This window comes from Polypterus senegalus, chromosome 3 (assembly GCF_016835505.1).
Source record: "Polypterus senegalus isolate Bchr_013 chromosome 3, ASM1683550v1, whole genome shotgun sequence".
Taxonomy (NCBI): Eukaryota; Metazoa; Chordata; class Cladistia; order Polypteriformes; family Polypteridae; genus Polypterus; species Polypterus senegalus.
In genome coordinates, this window is record NC_053156.1 from 19,985,001 (window position 1) to 20,007,595 (window position 22,595).

A 22,595-nucleotide genomic window follows, 5' to 3' on the forward strand; every position below is an offset into this window, starting at 1 on the left:
CTCCCTGGCATGCCATCATTTGCGTAGCTAGCAGCTGCCGCCATGCCACGCCTTTTTGGGACGTCTCCAGTGAGTTTTTTGAATTTCCAGCCCCAGGGCAGGTTGTTGCTTCCTCTGCCAGGCTGATCAGGGGAAGTTCGTTCCTGGGACTGGTTTGGCGGTTGGGGGTGGTAAGGCAGGCTTTCCAAAGTGAAACTTGAGTCAGTGTTGCACAGAGAGCTCAAGATAAGTGGTGGGAAGGAGAAAACCTGGCATAAAGGGGCGCCTGAGGGCTCGGTGGGAATGGCTTGACATGCCAGCTTGTGCTGTAGCATCAGGCCACCAATCAGTGGTAGTGAAGTGAGTGGGTGCTCCACAAAGTACTTTTTCCATTTCTGTTCTTTTATGCCATGTTAGTCTGTATCCTAATTTGATCATGGCAGGTGGGCAAAGGAGATATGAAAGGCGCTTTATACACTTTTACTCTGGATCTGTTGCTAGCACTTCTCCTAGTCTATACACAATGTTGTGGAGTTGGTGATGGCTTAGGGCGTCCATGTCAAGTTGGCAAAGCTGACATTTTGTACCCGTGTAGAGGAGGTGCATGTGGCCACGTCTGAGCCCTGGGCACAGGAGGGGGGGGGCATTGGGGTGGAGTGTGTGTGTAGTACGAATCAGGGCAGCAGATTCATTTTCATTAGATTGCTCAAACCATCAACTTATGGTTCTCAAGTTTTCACTGAAGTGTCATCCATGGCTTACAGAGCGAGTGTCAGTCTCATAGTGACTACATAGGTCTCCTAAGGTGACAATGATGTCATTCTTACAGTTAACATAGGCCTCTCTCTGACATCACCAGACCTTCATAGTTACAATAGACACACTTGTCTCCTAAAATGACAATAGTTCCATTCTCACACGTGGCCTAGGAAACCACTGAAGCCACTATAGTGTCACCCCGCACAGCAGTCTGCCTCCCTGTAAAAAGCCGGTGCCATGCTCATAATTAAAATGGGTGTCCCTAACTGTGACAGTTGGACCACATTCATCTCCTCAAGTGTCCAAGAGTTGGCGCATGTCCTCACAGCGCACACGCAGGCATGTGCAGTATGGGACGTCATTAAGTTGCACCTTTTCTGTCTCTCTTATATAACACTTTTTTTGTAGTTTAGCGATGTAGCGCCTTGCCTGTCATTGTTATGCAGCACCTTTCCTGTCTAGTTAGTATGTTGCTCAGTTTATAGTTACTTCTTATATAACTGCCGTATGTAGTAATAAACCTTCACTATATATTTGTAATAAAGAGCTTTTTCATCTTTGTGCATATATATATATATATATATATATATATATATATATAATTCCTATTCTATTATATTGCATTTTTCACAGCTATGTATCAATCCAGCTATCATCAGATAGTCTATGCTTTATAGAGCGTCTTCTCATTTATATCAAATTGCACAGTCTTGGTTTTATATAGTGCCTTTCACTGGGTAGGGAGACATGATTTTATTTTTTTTTTTTTATAAATAAAGTGAAGCTCCAGGATTAGGTGTAAAGTGTTCTGTCCGTTCTGCTGGTGATGGCTGGCATGCCACAGGGTGGTCTTCGGTGTTATTTGTGGTTTGCACCCTCGCTCTTCAAGTCGTGGGCCTACCAGGTGTTGACCATCACTGGCAGGTTGTAATGGTTGTGGTGGTGCAGTCCTGTTTGTTCGCCCAGTGCAGGAAGCTTTGCCCCCATCAATCCGCTTTTCAGGCTAATAGGATCAGCGGCGGCACTTTTGCTTTTACTAGTGGACGGCCAGGCGCTAATTGCAGGCCGCTGAAGCGATTTGGGTCAGGAGGCCTTAACGATACCCGCTCTGACGACCAGTTCAGGTCACAAATTCTTAACCTTACATTCCATTAAAAATGTTTGGAGCAAAGTAAAAGAAAAAAACACGATAATCCTAGTAAGCTGTGGATTTTGTGTGTTGGGAACGGGAACTCAAGTAGCCTGAAGATGAAGTCCATAGTGGTGATAAATGAATGGCAGTCTGTGTTACGGAGGCACACAGATTTTCCGAGTGCCACGATCTTTTTATAATGGTGACCACTCAGTGGTCTTTTTCTGTCTCTTGACCTCTTGCCCGCTTGACACTAGGAAGCCCCTCCTCGTCAGCGTTGGCTTTTTACGCGAATCTCCATCACAGACAACCCGCGGTTCCCATTAAAATGTCCAACAGTCATCTAGAGCATGGGAGATGGCCTCGTGCATGGTCTGGTCCATTTGTCTAATTTGCTTCTCTCCTTTTACCTTTCAGGGGACATCACGCAGAAGGGCTATGAAAAGAAGAGAGCCAAGCTACTGGCACCTTACATCCCTCAGACTCAAGGTGAGTGTGGGCACAGGGTTGGATGGTTTGGGAGGCCACTGTGAGAGCAAGGGGTGGTTGTGCTTACATTGATTTGGGTGGCACACCATTCAGTTAAGGTGGTGAAGGCAGACTTGCGGGTGGATAAAATCAAGTGGCCAAGTTGAGTCGCTGTCCTAAATTGTAAAGTCTGCATTGTGGTGGTCAGGTGGGTCAAGGGCGTCTATTGACACACCACTCCGGTAAGTGGTCAGGTGGTTGCAGGTAGTCATAGTCAAATGGTTGAGATGAGCTGCCCTGTGCTCAATTGTGAAGTCTGGTGTTCACAGATGGTTCAACAGGGGCTACTGAGGTGGGTCACACCACTCAGTTAAGGTGGTAAGGTCAGACTTGCAGATGGACATAGTCAAGTGGCCAAGCTGTGTCACTCTCCTAAATGGTCACATCTGGATTGTGGTGGTCTATTGACACAACACTCCGGTAAGTGGTCAGGTGGTCGCAGGTAGTCATAGTCAAATGGTTGAGATGAGCTGCCCTGTGCTCAATTGTGAAGTCTGGTGTTCACAGATGGTTTAACAGGGGCTACTGAGGTGGGTCACACCACTCAGTTAAGGTGGTAAGGTCAGACTTGCAGATGGACATAGTCAAGTGGCCAAGCTCTGTCACTCTCCTAAATGGTCACATCTGGATTGTGGTGGTCAAAGGGTCTATTGACACAACACTCTGGTAAGTGGGCAGGTGGTCATAGTCAAGTGGTTGAGCCGAGTTGCTCGATTGTGAAGTCTGTATTGTGGTGATCTCCGATGGTTCAAGGGGCCTTACTGTGAGCTGAGTTGCTCAATTGTAAAATCTGGATTGAGGTGGTCACAGATTGTTCCAGGGGACTACGAGCATAGTTATACCACGTCCGTTAAGGTGGTAAGGACAGGCTTGCAGATGTACATAGTCAAGTGGTGAGCGGAGTCGCTGTTCTAAATTGTGGTGGTCAGGTAGGTCAAAGGGTCTACTGACACACCATTCGGTTAAGTAAGCCAGTACAGCCGAACGTACAGGTGGTCATAGTCAATTTGTTGAACTTAGCCGCTCTGTGCTCAATTATGAAGTCTGGATTGGGGTGGTCACAGATGGTTCTTGGGGCCTATTCACCAGGGTCTCACCACTCAGTTATGGTTGTAAGGACAGACTTGTGGATGGACATAGTCAAGCGGCCGAGCTGAGTCGCTGTTGTAAATGCTCTGGATTGTGGTGGACTTTTGACATGCCACTCGGGTAAGTAAGCTGGTGAGGCTGAACTCGCAGGTGTTCATAGTCAAGTGACAAAGCTGAGCAGCTCTGTTCAGTTGTGAAGTCTGGATTGAGATGGTCACAGATGGTTTCAGGGGGCTACTGAGCTGGGTCACACCACTAGGTTACAGTGGTAAGGACAGATACTGCATGCAGTTGATCATTGTGTCTAAGATGTGCTTCTGTGTTAAATTGTAGTGTTTAATAGTTGGATTGAGATGGTCAGGTGAATCAAAGGTGCTACCAAGTAGGGTCACACCACCAGGTAAGGTACTGAAGATGAACTTGCAGGTGGAGCTGAGCCCCCACACTAAAGTGTAGTGTAAATAAATTGGATAGAGGTGGTAAGGTGGGTCAAGGGGACCTACTCAGGCAGGGTCACACCAGTAAACTAAGCCACTTAGGAGAGACTTCTATGTGATTGTAGTGGCAGATGTGAGATTCTGTGCTGAACTATGGAGTTGAATGGCTGGATTTAGGTGGTCAGGTGGGTCAAGGGGTGGCTACCAAAAAGGGTCATACCACTAAGTTAATGTGCTTTTAACAACATGTAAGTTGGAGACAGTGGTTGAGGTGGACCACCACACTAAGTTACACAATCAAACAGCTTGGCTAAACAGGATAACACAACTGATCTCAGATGTTGATGACAGACTTTCAGGTGGACATATTTAAGTAGCCGAGCTTAGCCATGGTTCTAAATTGTAAAGTCACACTCCAGAACTGAAGTGGTCGAGCGGGCTGAGGGAACTGCTGAGCCAGGATCACATCACTAAGCTAAGGTGCATAGGGACAGACTTGCATGTAGTTGAGCTGTGTCACTACACTAAACTGTCAAGTCACATGACAGGATTGGGCTTGTCAGGTGTTTCAAGGGGCCACTGAGCAGGGTCAGACCACTCAAGTAAAGATAGTGAGGGTGGACTTAGTGGTTTAGCTGAGCCACTGCAACAAATTGTGGAGTGCTTTGCTGAGGTGCAGGTAAGCAGACAGGGGGCTGAGTCACATCACTTATTGCGGGCCGGGGGTGAGAGTGGGCACCTTAGCAGCATTAGGTGCCGGCATCTTCCTCTTTACTATTGTGTTTTTGTCATAAATTTCAATTAAGCTGACACTTTATCAAAGGCAGCTCCCAAACTCGGGATCTGTCACAGCTTTTCCCAGATATTTTTCTTATAGTTGGAGCGCCAAAAGGTTAATATGAGTCACACAATGAATCACAGGCAGAATTTGAAATGGCATCCTTAGTGGTTTGAAGTCTAATGCCCTTAGCCATGAACCGACATCCTGGGTGGTTTAAAGCCCAATGCCCTTAGCAACTCTGGCACATTACTTGGGATGTAATGCAGGTATAAGGGAAAGGGTAGCGTCACAGACAAGGACTTTGGTGTGAAAGGTTCTTTCAGAAGCAGTGGAACTGCACAGGTGCCCATTTGTGCTAGAAGTAGACTGTGGTTGGTGCACTTCTTGCCTGTCCCACCAGTGGAACAGAAGATTATTCATTTCAATGTGGCCAGGGTGGTGGTCCGAGTGCAGTAAGCCACTCAACTTTCTTCACATCTGTGTTTCCATTACAGCCACACATCTGCATTTATTACAGATTAGTGCCACTGACACTGAATGTGGGCACGTGTGAAATTAATCAGGCGGCATGATAAATTCCAAACGTGATTGGCTGCTTCATGCAAAACCCCTCCCAGCCCCTCATCAAAACGGGTATGGAAGACATGCAGGCACATGTCGACTCAGACTGGCAGGTGGGTTGTCAAGGCTCTGGTGCCCTCTAGTGGTACAGTGGCTAATGGACGGCCTTGTCACAAGTTCACGCTCAGTGGTGGTCCGTTCTGGGTAGTGGCTGTTAAGACCCTAAGCTCAGGTTCATTACGAATTGAGGTTATTTCCTTATAGTGTAACAGCAATTTACCAACCCCAACATTTAACCCTGAGTTGTCGGTGTCACTTTGGTGTGAAGGACATTCATGTGGGCACACAATTTTTTTTTTTTTTGCCCTGGAACTCCTATGCCCTCCTCACTCCATTTCTCTTCTTCAAGTCCTTCTTCTGGTGGCCCTCAATGGTGTGCCTCACTCTTGCTCGAAAATTGCAGATGGCGTCCCTTTCAGTTTCCACCCTGTCCTTCAGTACATCTGTACCCACTCTCATGAAGTGACAGTTGGGGGGTACGCATTCAGTCCACACCCCCTCCAAAACCGCCACACAACGCACACTCATCCTTCCTTTTGTTCCCTCCCGTACCCCTAGTGTCGTCCTCCGGGTTTCCTCCCCGTGACAGAAGAGGTGACAGCACCTCACAGTTTCAGCCTCTTTGGGGTTGGCTGCCGTTTTTAGGAGCTGTGAGACTTGGGACTGAGTTCAGGGTAGGGCGCCCTTTAGGCCGAGGATCTGTCTGAAGGAGCAGGCTGCAGCCGCATCATTGAAATGTGGCCAGGAAGAGTGGGCCAGAATTGGCGTACAGGCACACAGGGGGTAGATAACCCAACAACTAACGCCACACACCCCCTCTGCTCAGCTTTGGCCCTTTTCCCTTTGTTCCCTTTTTGTCATGGCAACCCTCCGACTTCCCTTTTGACATCAGGCTCTTCCCAGTTTTCCCCTGGAAGGTCTCAGATTGTTGTCATTCCTGTGTGGGCCATCTTGTGTTCTGTGTTGCCGCTGGCGACTGGACAAGACCCCGCCCCCTCGGCATTGTTTGTCGTGATGTCATTGATTACCTGATAGACGAAGGGGTGTGAGACCTGAGGAGGAGGAGGAGGAAGTGTCCCTCATGGCAGTGACACCAGCAAGCCAGCCGGACTGGCGGTTTATGAGGCTGTGAGTGTGAAAAGCGTGCAGCTGAGCTGGTGAGGAGGGTGGGATTGATTTTTGAGTTGAGTTGTGTGTGTCTGTGTGTGTGGTGGGGGCAACGAGAATTGCTTCTGTTTCGCGTGCCTTTTCACAGCTGGTGCTGCCAGCCTTTTCTTTCTTTCTTTCTCTCTGTCTTTCTCTTTCTCCGAGGACGGCTGCAAGGGGACACATACACACCCTTTTGTGGCAATGCTCCCTTTGTGTCATCTCGGCCGGGGGAGCCCCTTCTGCCCCGCAATGCCAGGTGAGCTTAACCGGGTAAAGCAGTGGGGGTTGTCATGGATTATATGTCAGTTAGGCTCGAGGGGTGAAGGCTTTCTTCTGAACTGGGTGGGCATCTGATAGGTTATCCATTCAGGGCAAGTGGTATGTGCTGAGGGAAGTGGTGCTTATTCTAGTTGGGGGTGAAGTGCAGGTGGACTGACACCTGGTAGTCTTTGTTTTGGTGCTCTGGTGGTCTTTGTGGGATTGCAATTTTCTATAAGGGTCCTGAGGCCCTGGCATTTTATTGTCATGGAAGGTGAGCAGCAGGCAGAAAGAGATGCTTAGATCTGTGGGCAGGCAGGCAGCAAGTCATGGTGGCCTGTTTGTTGTCACTGACAAACCGGGCTTTGGAGTAGCGGGGCTGGAATTTTCGGGGGGGAGGAGGTTGTGGGGGGATGGCTGGCTTTCACATTTCTCTGATTGTTTGGTTGTTATACTGGGAGGGGGTGGTCTCTGGGTTTCAAAAATGATTGCATGCCTGCTGGCTGTTATAGTTGTGGGAGGCAGTGAGGGGTCGGGCTTTACCATTTTCTGCAGGCCTGGTGACTTTTTTATTTTTTGGGGTTCTGATGTCTTTGTAGGTCTTTATTCCTTTTGTCCTTGAGGGGGTGCTGTTAATGGGTGACAGGGGGTTCACTGTTTTTCCCTTCCTTTTTGTGAGGGGCCGAGTTTGAAATGTGACGGGTAGGAGGAGGCTGGGTTTGACTCTCTTTCTGGTGGGTTTTCCTACTTTTGAAGGGCGGGGTACATGGGATAGGGTTACAAATTTTGTCACAGACCTTTTCTTTCTTGTATTGGTGGTGGCGCTGTGACGGGCAGGGTGTCGGCGTTTTCTTGGTTCTGTTTCTACCTGGGCCACGTTTCACTTTTTTTCCAACAGATGTTGTTAGCGGGATAGTTTTGGGTTAGGCTTAGGGTTTGAAATATTGGAGGAGTGGCTGGTGGGGGCTCTAATGGTGACCCCCATATACAGTATTTTAGTAGAGCTGTTGCTTCTTCTTAGTTGTTGTCCAGCAGACATTGTGGTGGGAGTGAGTGGCCAACTTTCAACTTTTTTTTTCTGATCCTGGTGGCTTTTCTATTTTGGATTGTGGGGGCGTAGGCGGATTTTGGTTTGTAACAGTGGTTGGGGGGCTCAGTTTCAGTTTTTTTTCTGCAGTCCTGATGACTTCTTTGTGAGTAGTTCATGTGGCGCAGAGTTTCAGTACGAGGCTGGCTTTCACTTTTCTTCTGGTGGGGTTTTCTACTTTTGCGGTGCAGGGTATGTGGGACAGGATTTCGCAGGCCTTTTTCCTCCTTTACTTGTGAGGTAGGCACTGTGACTGGCAGGGTTGCACCCTTTTCTGTAGGTCCTGTCATTAGGGGTATGGCACTGTAGGGGCTGGGGTTCTGTATTTTTTTTTTTTACAGACTTGTTTGCTTTTCTGCTTTTAAAAGGGATGGATTTTGAAGTAAAATGTTGTGGGGGGGCTCAGTTTTAATTTTTCCTGCAGGCCAGGTGGCTTTTCTGCTTCTTGGAGTGGGGAATGTGGGACTGGGTTTCAAATTTTTCCACATTCGTTTTGGTTCTTGGGCATGTCGGTGCACTCTGACTGGCAGGATGCAGTGGTGACTCTACTTTGGCGCTTTATGTGCTGGCCCCCCTCTCCCCAAAACGTGACTATTTTCATTTGGGAGGGTCTGGATTTTGGTTTGTATGACTTTCTCAGTTTTTTTTGTTTTTTATCTCTGTGAGACAGACTTTCAAATTTTCTTAACAGAATTTTGCTTCTTGTACATGTGAGGGTGCCATGCCTAGGTCGGTTTCATCCTTTTCTTCAGTCACTCTTAGGCATGGCAGTCTTTAGGCTGGCTTTACTTTCTTTCCCTGCAGTTTTGTTGGATTGTCTACTTTGTGAGAAGCTCAGTTTGACTTTTTTTTTCCCCGCCCAGTAGCCCTACTACATATTATGGTGAGGGTCTTTCACCTTCTTTGCAGATCTGGTGACTTATTTAGTAGTTTGGGTTAGAGGGGTGTCTGCATTTATATATTTTTTTGCAGGCTGTCCCTTCTGGATTGTTTTTAGGGGCAAATAGATTTTAAGGTTTATTCCACTGGGGTGCTGGTGTGGAGGAGCAGATCTGCTAGGAAATGCTTGGTTTTGTTCTGTGGGGTCTGGTAAAGTCTTTTTAAATTGGGGTTGCAGGCAGTGAGTCACCAATGTGTCATTTGGTTTAGAGGGCATTGACAAGTTTTCCAAGTTTATGATGCATTTGTGCTGGGGATTGAATGCTGGGATTACTTTGTTCTGGGGGTGAGTAGCTTGGCATTCATCAGTTCTCATAAATGGGGAGATTTTCTCTTAGTTTTCTTCTGCAGATAGCGTTCTGCATTTTATAGCTTGAGATTGTATTAACGTCATCATTTTTTATTTTAGGGGTACAAGAGACCAGTTAGAGGTTATTGTGTTTCTGGGGAGCATCTGGTTTGTGATGCAGGGCTCACATTGGCTCGTCCAGGCCATACTGGGTTTATCTTTGTGGGTTGGGGTAGGGACTGGAGGGCAGCTCGGGGACAAGATTGTTTGCTGCCGGCCTGCTAATTCACATGATCTGGTGGTCACACTGGAGTGTGAGGAGGGCCAGCAAGGCACCAGAGTTGTCATGTCAGGTTAGGAAAGGAGCCACAGAGGGAGCCGGTGGTCACTTGATTTTCTGATCCGTCCCATTAGGCTCTTAACTGGCCTGCAGTTCCAGTTAGTGCCAGGAAGGGTGCCGATGGCAGGACAAAGCTTGGCTTTGTTTCCTTTCTTTCGTTTATTTTCAAGCCTTGTGTCCTGTTAGTGCCCTTCTGCTTCGGCTCAGTCACATGGGATGACCCTGAGAAGAGGCAGGCTTGCTGCTGCTTGTGGCCAGACCATTCAATGGACTCTTAGCTGGGGAAGATCCTGCTGCACTGTCCTACAGATGTTACTGGATGGCCGCCTTGAGTAGGTTGCTCCGTCACCTTCCCAAACTGCCAGCTGCAATAACTTTTCCCTCTCTTTCTCTGTAACCCAGGTGTAGATCCTGCTCTGCAGACGGAACACAGAAACCAGACTTCCACTCCTGCACCAGCATCTTCGTCTTCCAAGTACCACCGTGCCCGGTCTGGGGGCACCCGGGATGAACGCTACAGATCAGGTAAGGCACACAGCATGCATTTAGAATGGCACAGCACCACTCGCGTGGAAAGGGAGGTAGGGGTAAGTGTGACAGGCAGCTTGGTTTCCAGTGATCGGGTGGCATTGCAGGCTCTCATGGGTAGTGACAAGCAAGTGCATGAACTTGTTGTGACTTCCCTTTCTGTTTAGCAGTCTCGCATCTTTTAATGTCCATTCCAGTCGGTCTTAACTCGGGATCCTTCAATGTGCTTTGTTTCTGCCATGCCACGGTTAAATGCCTTCATACTTTTTTACTTTCTTGTATACAAAGTGTAGGGAAAGTATTGGAATCCTCCACAAATTCCATTTTCAGATTTTGATGAATCTCAACGTTTTAGACCTCCCGGAGTCTGAAAATATCATTTTTGGAATTATGTCTTGTGTGTCTGTCTGTATGTGTAAACACGATAACTGGAGTACGCTTTCACTTTGGTCATCCAAATTTTGCATGCAAGTATTAGATACAAAACGTAGATTTCTATCAACTTTTGAGCTATTTTCTCTAACCAGAAGTGTTACTTTTTTATTCATGCAGCTGCAGAGTCTGATTTATTTAATTTTACTTTTATAATAATTGTTCAATATATTATTAATTTGATTTGTTGTTGAGGTTTCTGTAATGTAAATAATATAAAAATATAATCATTGTCTTGCGGTTTACTCCTCAAATATCAATCCCCATATCTGAGTGTATGAGAGAGTCTAGGGCAGACCGCGCCTGATTTTTCTTTTGGATTCGTAGTCCGTGGGACCCAAGTTCTGCTGTGCAGCGGGCGACACCTCCGCACCACACCAGTTCTGATCCTCAACAGGCCCCTTTGGCTCTCCGACAGTTTTTACTCTTCTGGGGATAGGGACTCCCGAGGGCTTTCCCCAATCCCCTTCATAATGCAAGCAGCCTTGATATATGGGCGACTGCAGCAGAGCTACTCCCGCGGAGAGCAGAAAGGAGTCCTGTTTGTCGTCTTGGAGCTGCGAGTTATGGTACAGGGTTTTTTTTTTTTGTTTTTTTGTTAGCTGAAGTTGCCAATCTTGCCACCAAACTCCCATGATTTCCCTGTAAGTTGGAGGACCATATGCAGGGCCTAATGCAGTTTAACGTTATACCCATGACCCACGTCTGCCAGAGGTGGTGGGGGTATAGGGGTTGCCAGTCAGGATCCTGAGCTGTTTCGTCATGTGGTGGGTACCGCAACGCGCTGTACCATTGCATGCTCCCCAGCCTGACCTGGCATAGTCCATGAATGATGTCATGTCTTCCTTTTTGCACAGAATGATGAGTTTTACGGACATGGCTGCCCTGTAAAAGAGGATCACTTGCTATGCTCTACACACCACCAACAGCAAGTGATGGATCATGAAATACGCTGGGCTGTCGCTCACCCTCTGCTGGATTAGTGCACCACACACACCCCAAGTGTGTAACTTCTCATATGCACCCTGTGAGGCCTATTCTCTCATCAGAGCTTCGACTTGTGCTGTCTTACTGGTAATTATACTGCGGCTGATAGATCAATCCATGGTACTTTATTTGTGCCAAGAGGGAAATTTCAAATACAGAGAAGAATGATAAAAAAGAAAAAAAATGTCTGACTTGGCTTAAAATCAGCGAACAGTCCCAGTGAGGCAGATGTATTGCTGTTTGGTACAAAGGAGCCCAAGTAGCATTTCTTGACACACTTCTACTGAATAGTTTGTTGGTTAAAAGTCCTCGGTGCCGGTGGGTTAGAGAGAGGATGTGCAGCATTGTTCATAATGGTACTCGGTTTATTCTTCATTCGCTCTGCTCCACTACTACCTCCAGCAGGTCCAGAAGACTTTCCATAACTGAGCCTGCCTTCATCAGTTTGTTGATTCGGTGGGCCCCCTTTCAAGTGATGTTACCATCCCAGCACACCACACAGATTTGAATAGTTTGTTGGTTAAAAGTCCTCGGTGCCGGTGGGTTAGAGAGAGGATGTGCAGCATTGTTCATAATGGTACTCGGTTTATTCTTCATTCGCTCTGCTCCACTACTACCTCCAGCAGGTCCAGAAGACTTTCCATAACTGATCCTGCCTTCTTCATCAGTTTGTTGATTTGGTGGGCCCCCTTTCAAGTGATGTTACCGTCCCAGCACACCACACAGATTTGTAGAACATGCAAATTAAGTCACTCCTGACATTTAAAGGAGCACAGTCTCCTAAAAAATAAGATTCTGCTCTGCACTTTCTATTTCCGCACTTCTCAGGCCACATCCTGTCTGCAATGTTTCAATTTTAAAACAGACATTAGTCTCAGGTTTTTTTTTTGCCTGTTGTCCATACTACCATGGCTTTTTTAAACCCTCGGTGAAAATGGAGACTTTTGAAAATGCTCTCCAGAGCCGTATATTTCTGAAAAACGCAGACTTAAGTGTTGCCGTATGGATAAGAGAAAATGAAGAGTATTGACAACACGGACTCTGCTCATGTTCGCCGATTGGTTTGTGCTTATTACGTGGCCCATCTCTTCTCATTACAGCATCTCATTCCCTGATTGGTCACTCTTGACGAAAGCAAACTGTATTCCAATGTAGCGGACACAGAGGAGATGCTTTTCATGGAACTTGCCTGTAGGCCTCTAAATTGCATTGTGTACAGTTGGAATGCTGCATATGTGTGCAAAAGGCAAATAATTCACTTATCTCTTTGTGACGGTGGAGGTCTGGCTCTTAGCTCCCTCTTCCAATTTTTGGAGCCTCTTGAACTCCAACCCCATCGGTAATGTAACCGGATAAGCTGACAGATGAGGACAAATCACACTGGTGTCGAAGTGTTAGTGCTTTTATTAAAAACAATCAAAACTCAAGTGTCCAAATAAAGTTCAATGCACAAAGTTAATAAATAAATAATCCATTATAGCCACAAGTGACAATTGGAGGTTAAAATCCCAATAAATAAATCCATTACAAAAAAAGTGAGGTTAAAATTAACAGGCTGGAAGTCGTTCCTTTTTAAACACCCGGTGCCACCACCTTTTAATTGGCGGCTTTCTTGTGTGGTGTAGTGGGTCCACAGCGTCAAAAGAATGGCCAGCTTTAAATTATCCAAATAGCCGTGTCCGTCTCCGTGAGTGTGATCGCACGACCACGGGCAGTTAATGGGGTAATTGGGGAGAGTCGCACCTGCACATGAAGGTGTGATTGTTCTCAGTTGCTTCATCGGCTTCCTGCGGTGTGTGATTTAAAACACGGAGCCGTATAAGAACTGGCCGGCACAGAGAAAGGTGGAGACGAAAAAGAGAGCGCGGAGGTTAGAGGAGGAGGAGGAAGAAGTAGTAGGTGGCTGAAAGCCGGAGTGAGAGCAGACTCGGTAGAAAGCAGGCAGCTGGGAGAAAAGCCCCTGAGATGGAGCTTGTTGCCGACACTCGGTAGAGGGGCAGTTGGAAGTGGTCGTACCAGCTGAGCAGTCCTGAGAAGCTGGAGTTGGCCGGTAGTGAGGACGACTCCCTGCAGAAGGTAGCAGGAGTCAGAGAGGCTGGTCCCTTGCGTGAGCCTTTGGGGGAACCCGAATCTTGGTCCAGCGCAAGTTTTACATAGCCAAGGGATGGAAGGCTGTCGGACCAGGCCTGAAGGTCAGCTTGCACCTGCGGTGATAGAGCGACTCCCCTGCTGCAAGGCCCATGTGGGTTGAGCAACGGAGCCGCTAATTAGAAGAAGGCGCCAGATTTTTTCCTGAAAAGGACAGCTTCCTGACTTTGTTTTAATTTTTTTTTTTTTTTTAATTTAACCTCCACTTTTTACACCTGTTTTATGGATTATTTATTGACTGTTTGTTGGAACACTGCACTGTTTATTTGAACACTGTTTGTTTTTGGTTTTGTTTTTAATAAAAACACTTTTGCACTTTGCACCTTTCCCCTTGCTTCGTTTGGTGTCCTCATTGTCCAGTTCATCCGGTTACATTACTGACTGTGTTGGGTTCGAGAGGCTCCCTGAAGAGAAGTGGGAGCATGGAGCAGGACCCACATCATCACACCCTGCTTATCCCAACGGCCTTTACAACAGGGGAGTTGCCTTAGTTCAGGGGTCCTCAATCAAGGTTCTGAAGGGCACAGTGGCTACGGGTTTTCATTCTAACCATCTTAATTGGTGAGCCGGTTTTGCTGCGGATTAACTTGTTTTGCCTTCATTTTAATTGACGTGACTCGGGCCCCTTAGTTCAGGGGTCCTCAATCATCACGGTCGAGGAGGGCCGCAGTGGCTACTGGTTTTCATTCCAGCCAGTGTCCTAATTAGAACTCGGTCCTTGCTAATAATGATAGTTGGTGTTTAACTCTGTGCCTTGTTTGTGCTTTCATTCATCAAAGACCAATTTTAGTTCCTTTGTAGATCAGAGGTGTCCTCAGTGACAGTCCTGGAGGGCCGCAGTGGCTGCAGGTTTTCACTTTAACCAATTTCTTCATTAGAGCCCTTTTATTTACTACTAAAGAAATACGTTTTTTGGGCTTAATTTGAGTTCTCTTGCCTGTTACCATTCAGAACCCCTCATTGCCTATTGTAGATTTTAGCAGGTGCATTTAAGTTTTAATTGTTGTCTGTTTTCTTAACCAGACATTAGTTAATAATGAGATGCAGATAACCAATAAACCATAAACCAGCAGCTCACATGCCGACCATGAAGTACCTGTGATAACAAATGTTAAGAAATGAATGAGAGGAGAATTGGAAGGACCATTAAGTTTAAATCTATTCTGGTCCACAATACACGTAGACAATGTTCTCACAGAAGGAAACTCTACAGAGCAATTCAAACTGCTCTTGGAGGAATGCAAGCATTAACAAGCCAAATAGTTCAATAGCAAATTTCATTATCAGCATGGACTGCTTTCTAATTAGGAAACGAGTTGGATTAAAAACCTGCAGCCTCTGCGGCCCTCCAGGACTGTGATTGAGGTCCCCTGGTTTAGGGTCTGGGACTGGATTAATTCACCTTCCGTTATTTCCAGCGGGGCAAATTGGTTTGGGCTTTGAACAATTCAGAGTTCCAACGGCCTCCTGAAATAAGTTTGAAGTACAAGGCACCACTGTACAGATGATACTAATTACTAAATACACAACTGGTACACATAAAAATACAGGTTTGTTAAAACACATGGAGAGGAGAACAGAAGCTGTTCAAACGTAGAGTACAATATCTGTCCATTATTTATTTGATGAACTATGACCAGTTGATAACGGAGGAGATTAAATACATTGAAAAGAAAGTCAAAAACAAAGTCACCGTCCGGGTGGTCTCAGCCAACTGGCCTCCTACCTCAGCAAGGTGGTCTTTCTTCCTCCCTTGAATTAGTTCATTTGTCTCTTCTCTGGCTTTCATCCGCTTGTCCTCCCTGAGATGGCAGTGGCAGGACTCGAACTCGAGGATTTCAGAATGCAAAGCCTCCATCTCGGCATGCTGTGCTGGAGAAGTTCGACTTTCGACAAAGCAGTCATCTGAGTCTCTAACTGCGAAGGTTTAATGTAACGGCTAGCTATCTCCGTCCGCCTCCGCACCGCTTGTTTGTATGGTTACGTTCATTCCTGCCCCTCATCAAATCCTGGTCATATGTCTTCTCTGGAATTCACTCAGGATGATTCTGCCAGATCCAATTACAGAGGGTGGTGTGGAGTCCTAAATTGAGGAATCTGGTGGCCAGTTTTGCTTGGTCAGTGGTGTTAAATGCTGAGTTGTAGTCTAGAAGCAGGACACTGGAATAGCAGTCTCGATGTGTCAGGATAGCATGAAGTCTAAGGGATATGGCATCCTGTATTGACTGAAATGACGATATGCCCACTCATGGTGACCAGGACTATCTGGAATATTCTTTTTAATGTGTCCCACCACCAGTCCTCTCAAAGCAAGTCAACACAAGTGGAGTGAGTGCCACCAGTCTGTTCTCATTCAGACTGTCCATTTTTGGTTTTCTTATAATTCTTGTCCTTCTGAAGCAGGCAGGGACCACAGACTCTCTCAGTGAAATATTGAAAGACGTCATTGAAGATGTCACCTGTTTGGTTGCTACAGGTTTTCAAAGCACTCTGTGAAATTCCTTCCATGCTGCTAAAGAAACTGAAGACACCCCTGTCATTGTTTCCTGGGTTATGGTGTCTGTCCTGGACAGACATCTCTCCGTTGGACGCTGACCATTTTTATCTTCCTTTTCAGATATTCACACAGAAGCAGTGCAGGCAGCCTTGGCAAAGCACAAGGAGCAGAAGATGGCGCTGCCCATGCCCACCAAAAGGCGCTCAACTTTCGTGCAGTCACCTGTCGATGCTTGCACCCCTCCAGGTTGGTGAACTGGCGTGCGAGTCCCCTTCCTTGAGTGGGGTGAGGGACTGAGGGAGACGGTGGTGCTGAAGGTGTGCTGCCAAGTGGCACGCCATGTTAGAGAGGCAGAAGTCCCTAGGGGAATTTATAGTGCCTTTTGAAAGTCTTCACCACTTGAATGAATGTATTTATTGAAGCACGTGATTGTGTCACTGGTCTACACAGCATGGTCAGGGTCCTGGAAATTTGTTTACCTCTTCAGTAGGAGTTTTTGAAGGTTAAGACTTCATTTGTGAAAGTGCATGCCAGTTGGTACACTAACACTTTTTTTCAGACAGTAAGTTGCACTGGTATTTAACTTCTCATGACATATGACTAACAAACCAGTCCCAGGTGATGCCAAACCACAACAACCTTTCAACCAATATGGTTTCAAAAGTAATTTTTGTTGGTTGAGGAACAAATACCTGTCTTATCCCAGATGCCCCAGTGCCGGTCTTTAAAATAGCTGAACACATAATGCATAAAGTTTCTAACGTCTGGCATACACCTTCATCCCTCTGGGACGGTCATTCCTTAGCGTGGCCTGAATTGTAGCACCCAAGTCCCCAGGTTGTTTTGGACATAAGAACATAAGAAATGTGATAAATGAGGGGAGACCATTCAGTTAATTTGTCACTCTTTTGTTTAGCTAATAGTTCAGCTTTCAAATGGGATTTGCCTCGTGGTCTTACCCATCAGTCTTTGCTGAATAGCTCAGACTCTTCAAGGTGGTTGCGCAGCAAGTCTTTGAAGCCTGGTAGTCACAGGCTTTGCTTGAATTTAGCCATTCTTGTGGAACCATTTGTGTTATTATCCTGAAGGTCACGTTACATTACATGACTTTTGCTGCGATTTTCAGTCAGAGACTTCATTTACTTAATCTTAACTGGGTCGGGGGGCGTCGCCATGTACACCCGTGATGACCACTTTTCTAGTATGACTCGGTGAGGCTCCGCCCACCTCGCCCTGGTAGGTGCATGAGAGATGACAGCCAATGAGCATTCGCTCAGATGTACAATGCATACAATGCAGCAGTGAGGAGTAGGAAAAGTGTGAGTTTTGGACCTCACACAGAGAAGAGAGAGGCCCACTTATCAGGACAGAACAGGAAAAAAAAAGGGGTATGGGTGGCTAGGGCCACAATTGATCTCAGCGTTATAATAAAGCCAAGTGACTAGAAGGTGTGTAATGGTTAACCTCCATAGTATACACTGTTCATTTTTTCATTCATCTCAACCTCATATTCTCATCCTGAACAGCAGCCATCCTCATTCCTTAAAAGTAGAATGTTGCTTTACTGTCGGTGTGGTGGCAGGAGGGTGATTGGTCCAGCTTGGTGGACACCACATCAATGGCACTGAATAAATAACTCCCAGTTTAAGGGAGTATAATGCATTCTGTCAGAACTCTCCACAATGAGGGATGTTATGGCTGAGCCTAAATAGAAAAATAAAGACCAGAAAATGAAGCAAGGTCAAAGATCAAAGCCAGTCTCTTTACCAGAAGAATGGAGAGAAATTAACTAAATTAAAAGCCATTAAGCAATGCCTCGTAAAAACGGACACACAACTATAACTCGAAACTTAAATCTATATATATACTGCTCAAAAGAATTAAAGGAACACTTTTTAATCAGAGTATAGCATAAAGTCAATGAAACTTATGGGATATTAATCTGGTCAGTTAAGTAGCAGAGGGGGTTGTTAATCAGTTTCAGCTGCTGTGGTGTTAATGAAATTAACAACAGATGCACTAGAGGGGCAACAATGAGATGGACCCCAAAACAGGAATGGTTTAACAGGTGGAGGCCACTGACATTTTTCCCTCCTCATCTTTTCTGACTGTTTCTTCACTAGTTTTGCATTTGGCTACAGTCAGTGTCACTACTGGTAGCATGAGGCGATACCTGGACCCTACAGAGGTTGCACAGGTAGTCTAACTTCTCCAGGATGGCACATCAATACGTGTCATTGCCAGAAGGTTTGCTGTGTCTCCCTCCCTCTCAAGGGCATGGTGGAGATTCTAGGAGACAAGCAGTTACTCTAGGAGAGCTGGAGAGGGCCATAGAAGGTCCATAACCCATCAGCAGGACCAGTATCTGCTCCTTTGGGCAAGGAGGAACAGGATGAGCACTGCCAGAGCCCTACAAAATGACCTCCAGCAGGCCACTGGTGTGAATGTCTCTGACCAAACAACCAGAAAGACTTCAGGAGGGTGACCCAAGGGCCCCATGTCCTCTAATGGGCCCTGAGCTCACTGCCCAGCAGCATGCAGCTCGATTGGCATTCGCCATAGAATACCAGAATTGGCAGATGCACCACTGGTGCCCTGTGCTTTTACAGATGAGAGCAGGTTCACCCTGAGCACGTGACAGAAGTGAAAGGGTCTGGAGAAGCCATGGAGAACATTATGCTGCCTGTAACATCATTCAGCATGAGCAGTTTGGTGGTGGGTTAATGATTGTCTGGGGAGGCATATCCATGGAGGGTCACACAGACCGCTACAGGCTTGACAAAGGCACCTTGGCTGCCATTAGGTATCAGGATGAAATCCTTGGACCCATTGTCAGACCCTATGCTGGTACAGTGGCTCCTGGTGCACGACAATTCCTGGCCTCATGTGGTGAGAGTATGCAGGCAGTTCTGGAGGATGAAGGAATTGATACCATTGACTGGCCACCACACTTTCCTGACCTAAATCCAATAGAACACCTCTGGGACATTATGTTTTGGTCCATCCAATGCCACCAGGTTGCACCTCAGACTGTCCAGGAGCTCAGTGATGCCCTGGTCCAGATCTGGGAGGAGATCCCCTACAACACCATCTGTCATCTCATTAGAAGCATGCACCGATGTTGTCAGGCATGTATACAAGAACACAGGGGCCATACAAAGTGCTGCGTACAATTTGGAGTTGTGGCAATTAAATTTTGAAAAATGGACGAGCCTGCCACATAATTTTTTCCACTCTGATTTTTGGGGCGTCTTTGAATTCAGGGCTCTGTAGGTTGATCATTTTCATTTCCATCAAACGATGTGGCATCCTTTCGTTCGTAACACATTACCCAGTCTATATCAGTATAGATATCCAGGAGGATTTCTTTTTCCCATTGAGATCTGATGTGTTTTCAAAGTGTTCCTTTCATTTTTTTGAGCAGTTTATATAAACCATATACCACTGACTCACTTAACACGAAAGCTCCCGAACCATGAAGATTTGGGACTTGAAATTTGGAATGTTGGGTACCCTTGGCCCATAGGTGCTCGCTAAGAAACGTTTTTAAAAAGCGTGAAATTTCTTTTAGTTTTTTAGACGCATTTGTATGTCTGTCCGCTTTTCACGAGAGAACTACTTAATGGATTTAGGTCGTTTTTTTTTATTTTATTTTATTTAAATAATTTGCTTGAACATTCCGTTGATTTTGCAACTTTCTCATTACGCTAAGAATCATAGTTCGCTTGCGGTACGGATTTATTAGCGTGAATCCGAGACAGAGGCTGTGAGCCGAGGGGAAAGAGTGACGTGAGGAGTAGAGAACCGTGCGGGGACATCATCACTGTCCTGTTGTACTAATATGCGGGTGAAGCTGCGGGGATGGCTAATAATAAATAATAATAATACATTTTATTTGAAGCGCCTTTCAAAAAAACTCAAGGTCACTGTACAATCAGATAATAATTAAACATTCGATAACTTAAAAATTTAAAATCCAAATAAAACAACAGTCTAGAATATAAATGGCTCTCGCTTTGAGAACATATTTGATTGGAAGACAGATAATAAAATGTGGGTCATGCCGATGTCCAACGTGTTGTGCTAATAATGTCATCCATTGCATCGCATGAAGCCACACCCCTTGCAACTGGGACTAGTATCTGGATGACTGATTTACAAAATGGTGGCAGACATTAAAAAGTAAAATAACATGGTAAATAAAGCACCTAACAAAAAATAAAATGCATCTTAACCTCTAAACAGAGAATAGTTAACAGAAACTGAGCTCTAAAGCACTTTATGGGGAAAAAAATAAGCTTTCTAAAAGAATACCATTGTAGCGAGTTCCTCTAAATGTAAGGCACACACGAGAACCTCCTACTCTTAGCAAGAGACAAATTCTATCAGGTATGGCAATAGACAGAACCTTAGCCCATATTTGATCCCCTTTGATGGAGGTGTCCTTTATGTATTGCAGCAAATAACCACCAGACCAATAATGAAGTAAATTAAATAAACAAGAGTATATATTATGAAAACCCAAACAGAACTGTAAACCTATTCCCTTTAGACAATCCTACTACCCCTAAAACTGAACAAATAAACAGATACTAATTAATATGACCATAACCCGAACCCCCCCCCCCTTTATAATAATGCATTACCCAGAAAAACATCAAAGCCAACAAAGAAATGAGACTAATAAAAAAAAAGAACTATTTACAGACAGCACAAGAATATTCACAGCACATACCTATATATACATATGTATATACACAAATATAAATGAAACATACACCTCATACACATTCCCCAGTCCCTTCTAGATCAAACTTTTTTTGGCTTTGGATCCAGTCGGGCTGGGTATTTCTCTGTTAAATCCAGCACACTGGTCAAATAGGCCACTGTCCCGTTTGCCCTCTACAAATATAAAGGGAGCATTCTCACTGCCTTGGAGACGAGTCTTATCTTGGTTTGCCAAAGTCCACCTCACCCGGGTGTAACAGCGTTAACGTCCCTCAATGGAAGACACAAGCGTCACAAATTAAAGGCAGCGCTGTGCACACCAATGTCCTCCCCTGGTAAGCCAGCACTCGTTTTTGCTTGTGCCCAAACCAATCAAGATACGGAGCATTTTGTGACTTACGGATCGCTCACTTCCTCTTTCCCAGCTCCTTCTCCTATCCTTGTTCAAAATGTGCGCCTCCTTGACTTTTTTTTCCAGTCGATTCCTCCTCTTACTGCACACACCAGCGTTTATGCAAGAACCCACAAGTGTGGTTTGGTCCCCCTGTTCCCCTTAAAGAGATATCCTTAAAATACTTAATCCCTAGGACATATATACAGCGTGGTGCAGATCTAATTATGCAGATCCAGATTATCTGGATGACTGATTTATGTGGGGACGATTCCAGTTCGGCGTGAAGGCGATTCTTCATGTCATCAGTTCTCACACTTCTCGATGGTCCGGGATTTTTTGGGTGATTTTCTATGTAATAAACTTAAGTTATAGCGTAATGAAAATTGCATGATTAGATTTGGACCACCCAATACTCAGTGAGCCAAGGGGTAGAAACAAAGCACATAAAATATGTAGCAACCGTTACACCATGTGAACAAAACCCTAGGCAGTCCAGAACATAATTTTAATAATGGTCACATTCATAACAAGGGGTACATCAGGCAAGGTGATTTGTTTTTGTATTAAATAAAATGGAGCTCTTCAATTAAATTCATTCTTGTTTATCATGGCACTAGAGAGTGGTGAAGTGTTGCCTGCTGGTCCAACATGCAAGTGAAAACTTGACTGTTTTTTATGTTGCTAATCGTCCCATTGCCGAATGCGAGCTGCCCTCAGACATCCGAAGAAGAAGAGGTACTGGTGAGCCGCCTTAACAGGAGCCGAAGCAGTCTGTCAGTAATAGTGTCATCATGCCAACTCAGCATTGTCGCTTTGCAGGGCCAAATGGGTCAGCACTGTCCAAAGTCTTGTGTCTCGAGTATAGCAGACTAGCTGCCGACCTGCCAGTCCACATCATGATGTTGTCATGCTAGCATTTTCTTGGTCTTCCACGCCCTCTGACCCCTTCCTCATGACCTGTCATCGCTCTACACAGATGTCTCATCACATGCTCGTGGGTAACTCAACGGTTTGCTTTCCATTCAAGCACAGCCTGTATATTTTCTCAGTCATCATGAGCTTCATCCATGAGACTACATCAATTTGTTCTCAAAAGCCTGAATGCATCTCTCTTCTTCTTTCTTCATAGTCCAGGCCTCACATCCATATGTCACTACTGGGCAGACAAAGGCTTTCATCAAGCACAGCTTTGTGGTGGTGCCGACTGACTTCTTTTTCCGTGTCCTTTTCGGCTTAACCATCAGTGCCAGCCTCTGTGCCACATCACCCACACAGTCATCATCATTTGTTACTCTAATCTCCAATCAAGAGTTGTGTGTAGAAATTTAGCCTAGTTCCCCTCTGACCAAAGCAGACAGTGCAGCATCCCTTCTCTTTCTTTTCACCATTTGTCTGCAGTTCACCATAGTAAAGGCTCGACTCTGGGAAATCTGGGAAGCAGCTTGGACTGCTGGGAGTGGATATCTGAGTGCTTTTTAATTTATTATGCAAAA

General features: G+C 45.7%; 1 protein-coding gene across 4 annotated transcripts in view; it reads left to right on the plus strand.

Annotated features, from left to right (window-relative positions):
• The window catches only part of dip2bb (disco-interacting protein 2 homolog Bb), a 257,746-nt gene that overhangs the window by 125,893 nt on the left and 109,258 nt on the right, over positions 1-22,595 (plus strand). For 3 of the 4 annotated variants that reach the window (XM_039746742.1, XM_039746743.1, XM_039746744.1), the window contains exons 2-4: positions 2,288-2,359; positions 9,791-9,913; positions 16,101-16,226. In XM_039746742.1, the coding sequence (XP_039602676.1) occupies positions 2,288-2,359; positions 9,791-9,913; positions 16,101-16,226 (321 nt within the window). Of the gene's footprint in view, positions 1-2,287; positions 2,360-6,654; positions 6,732-9,790; positions 9,914-16,100; positions 16,227-22,595 lie in introns of those variants that run through there. The other variant, XM_039746745.1, reaches the window with a different exon arrangement.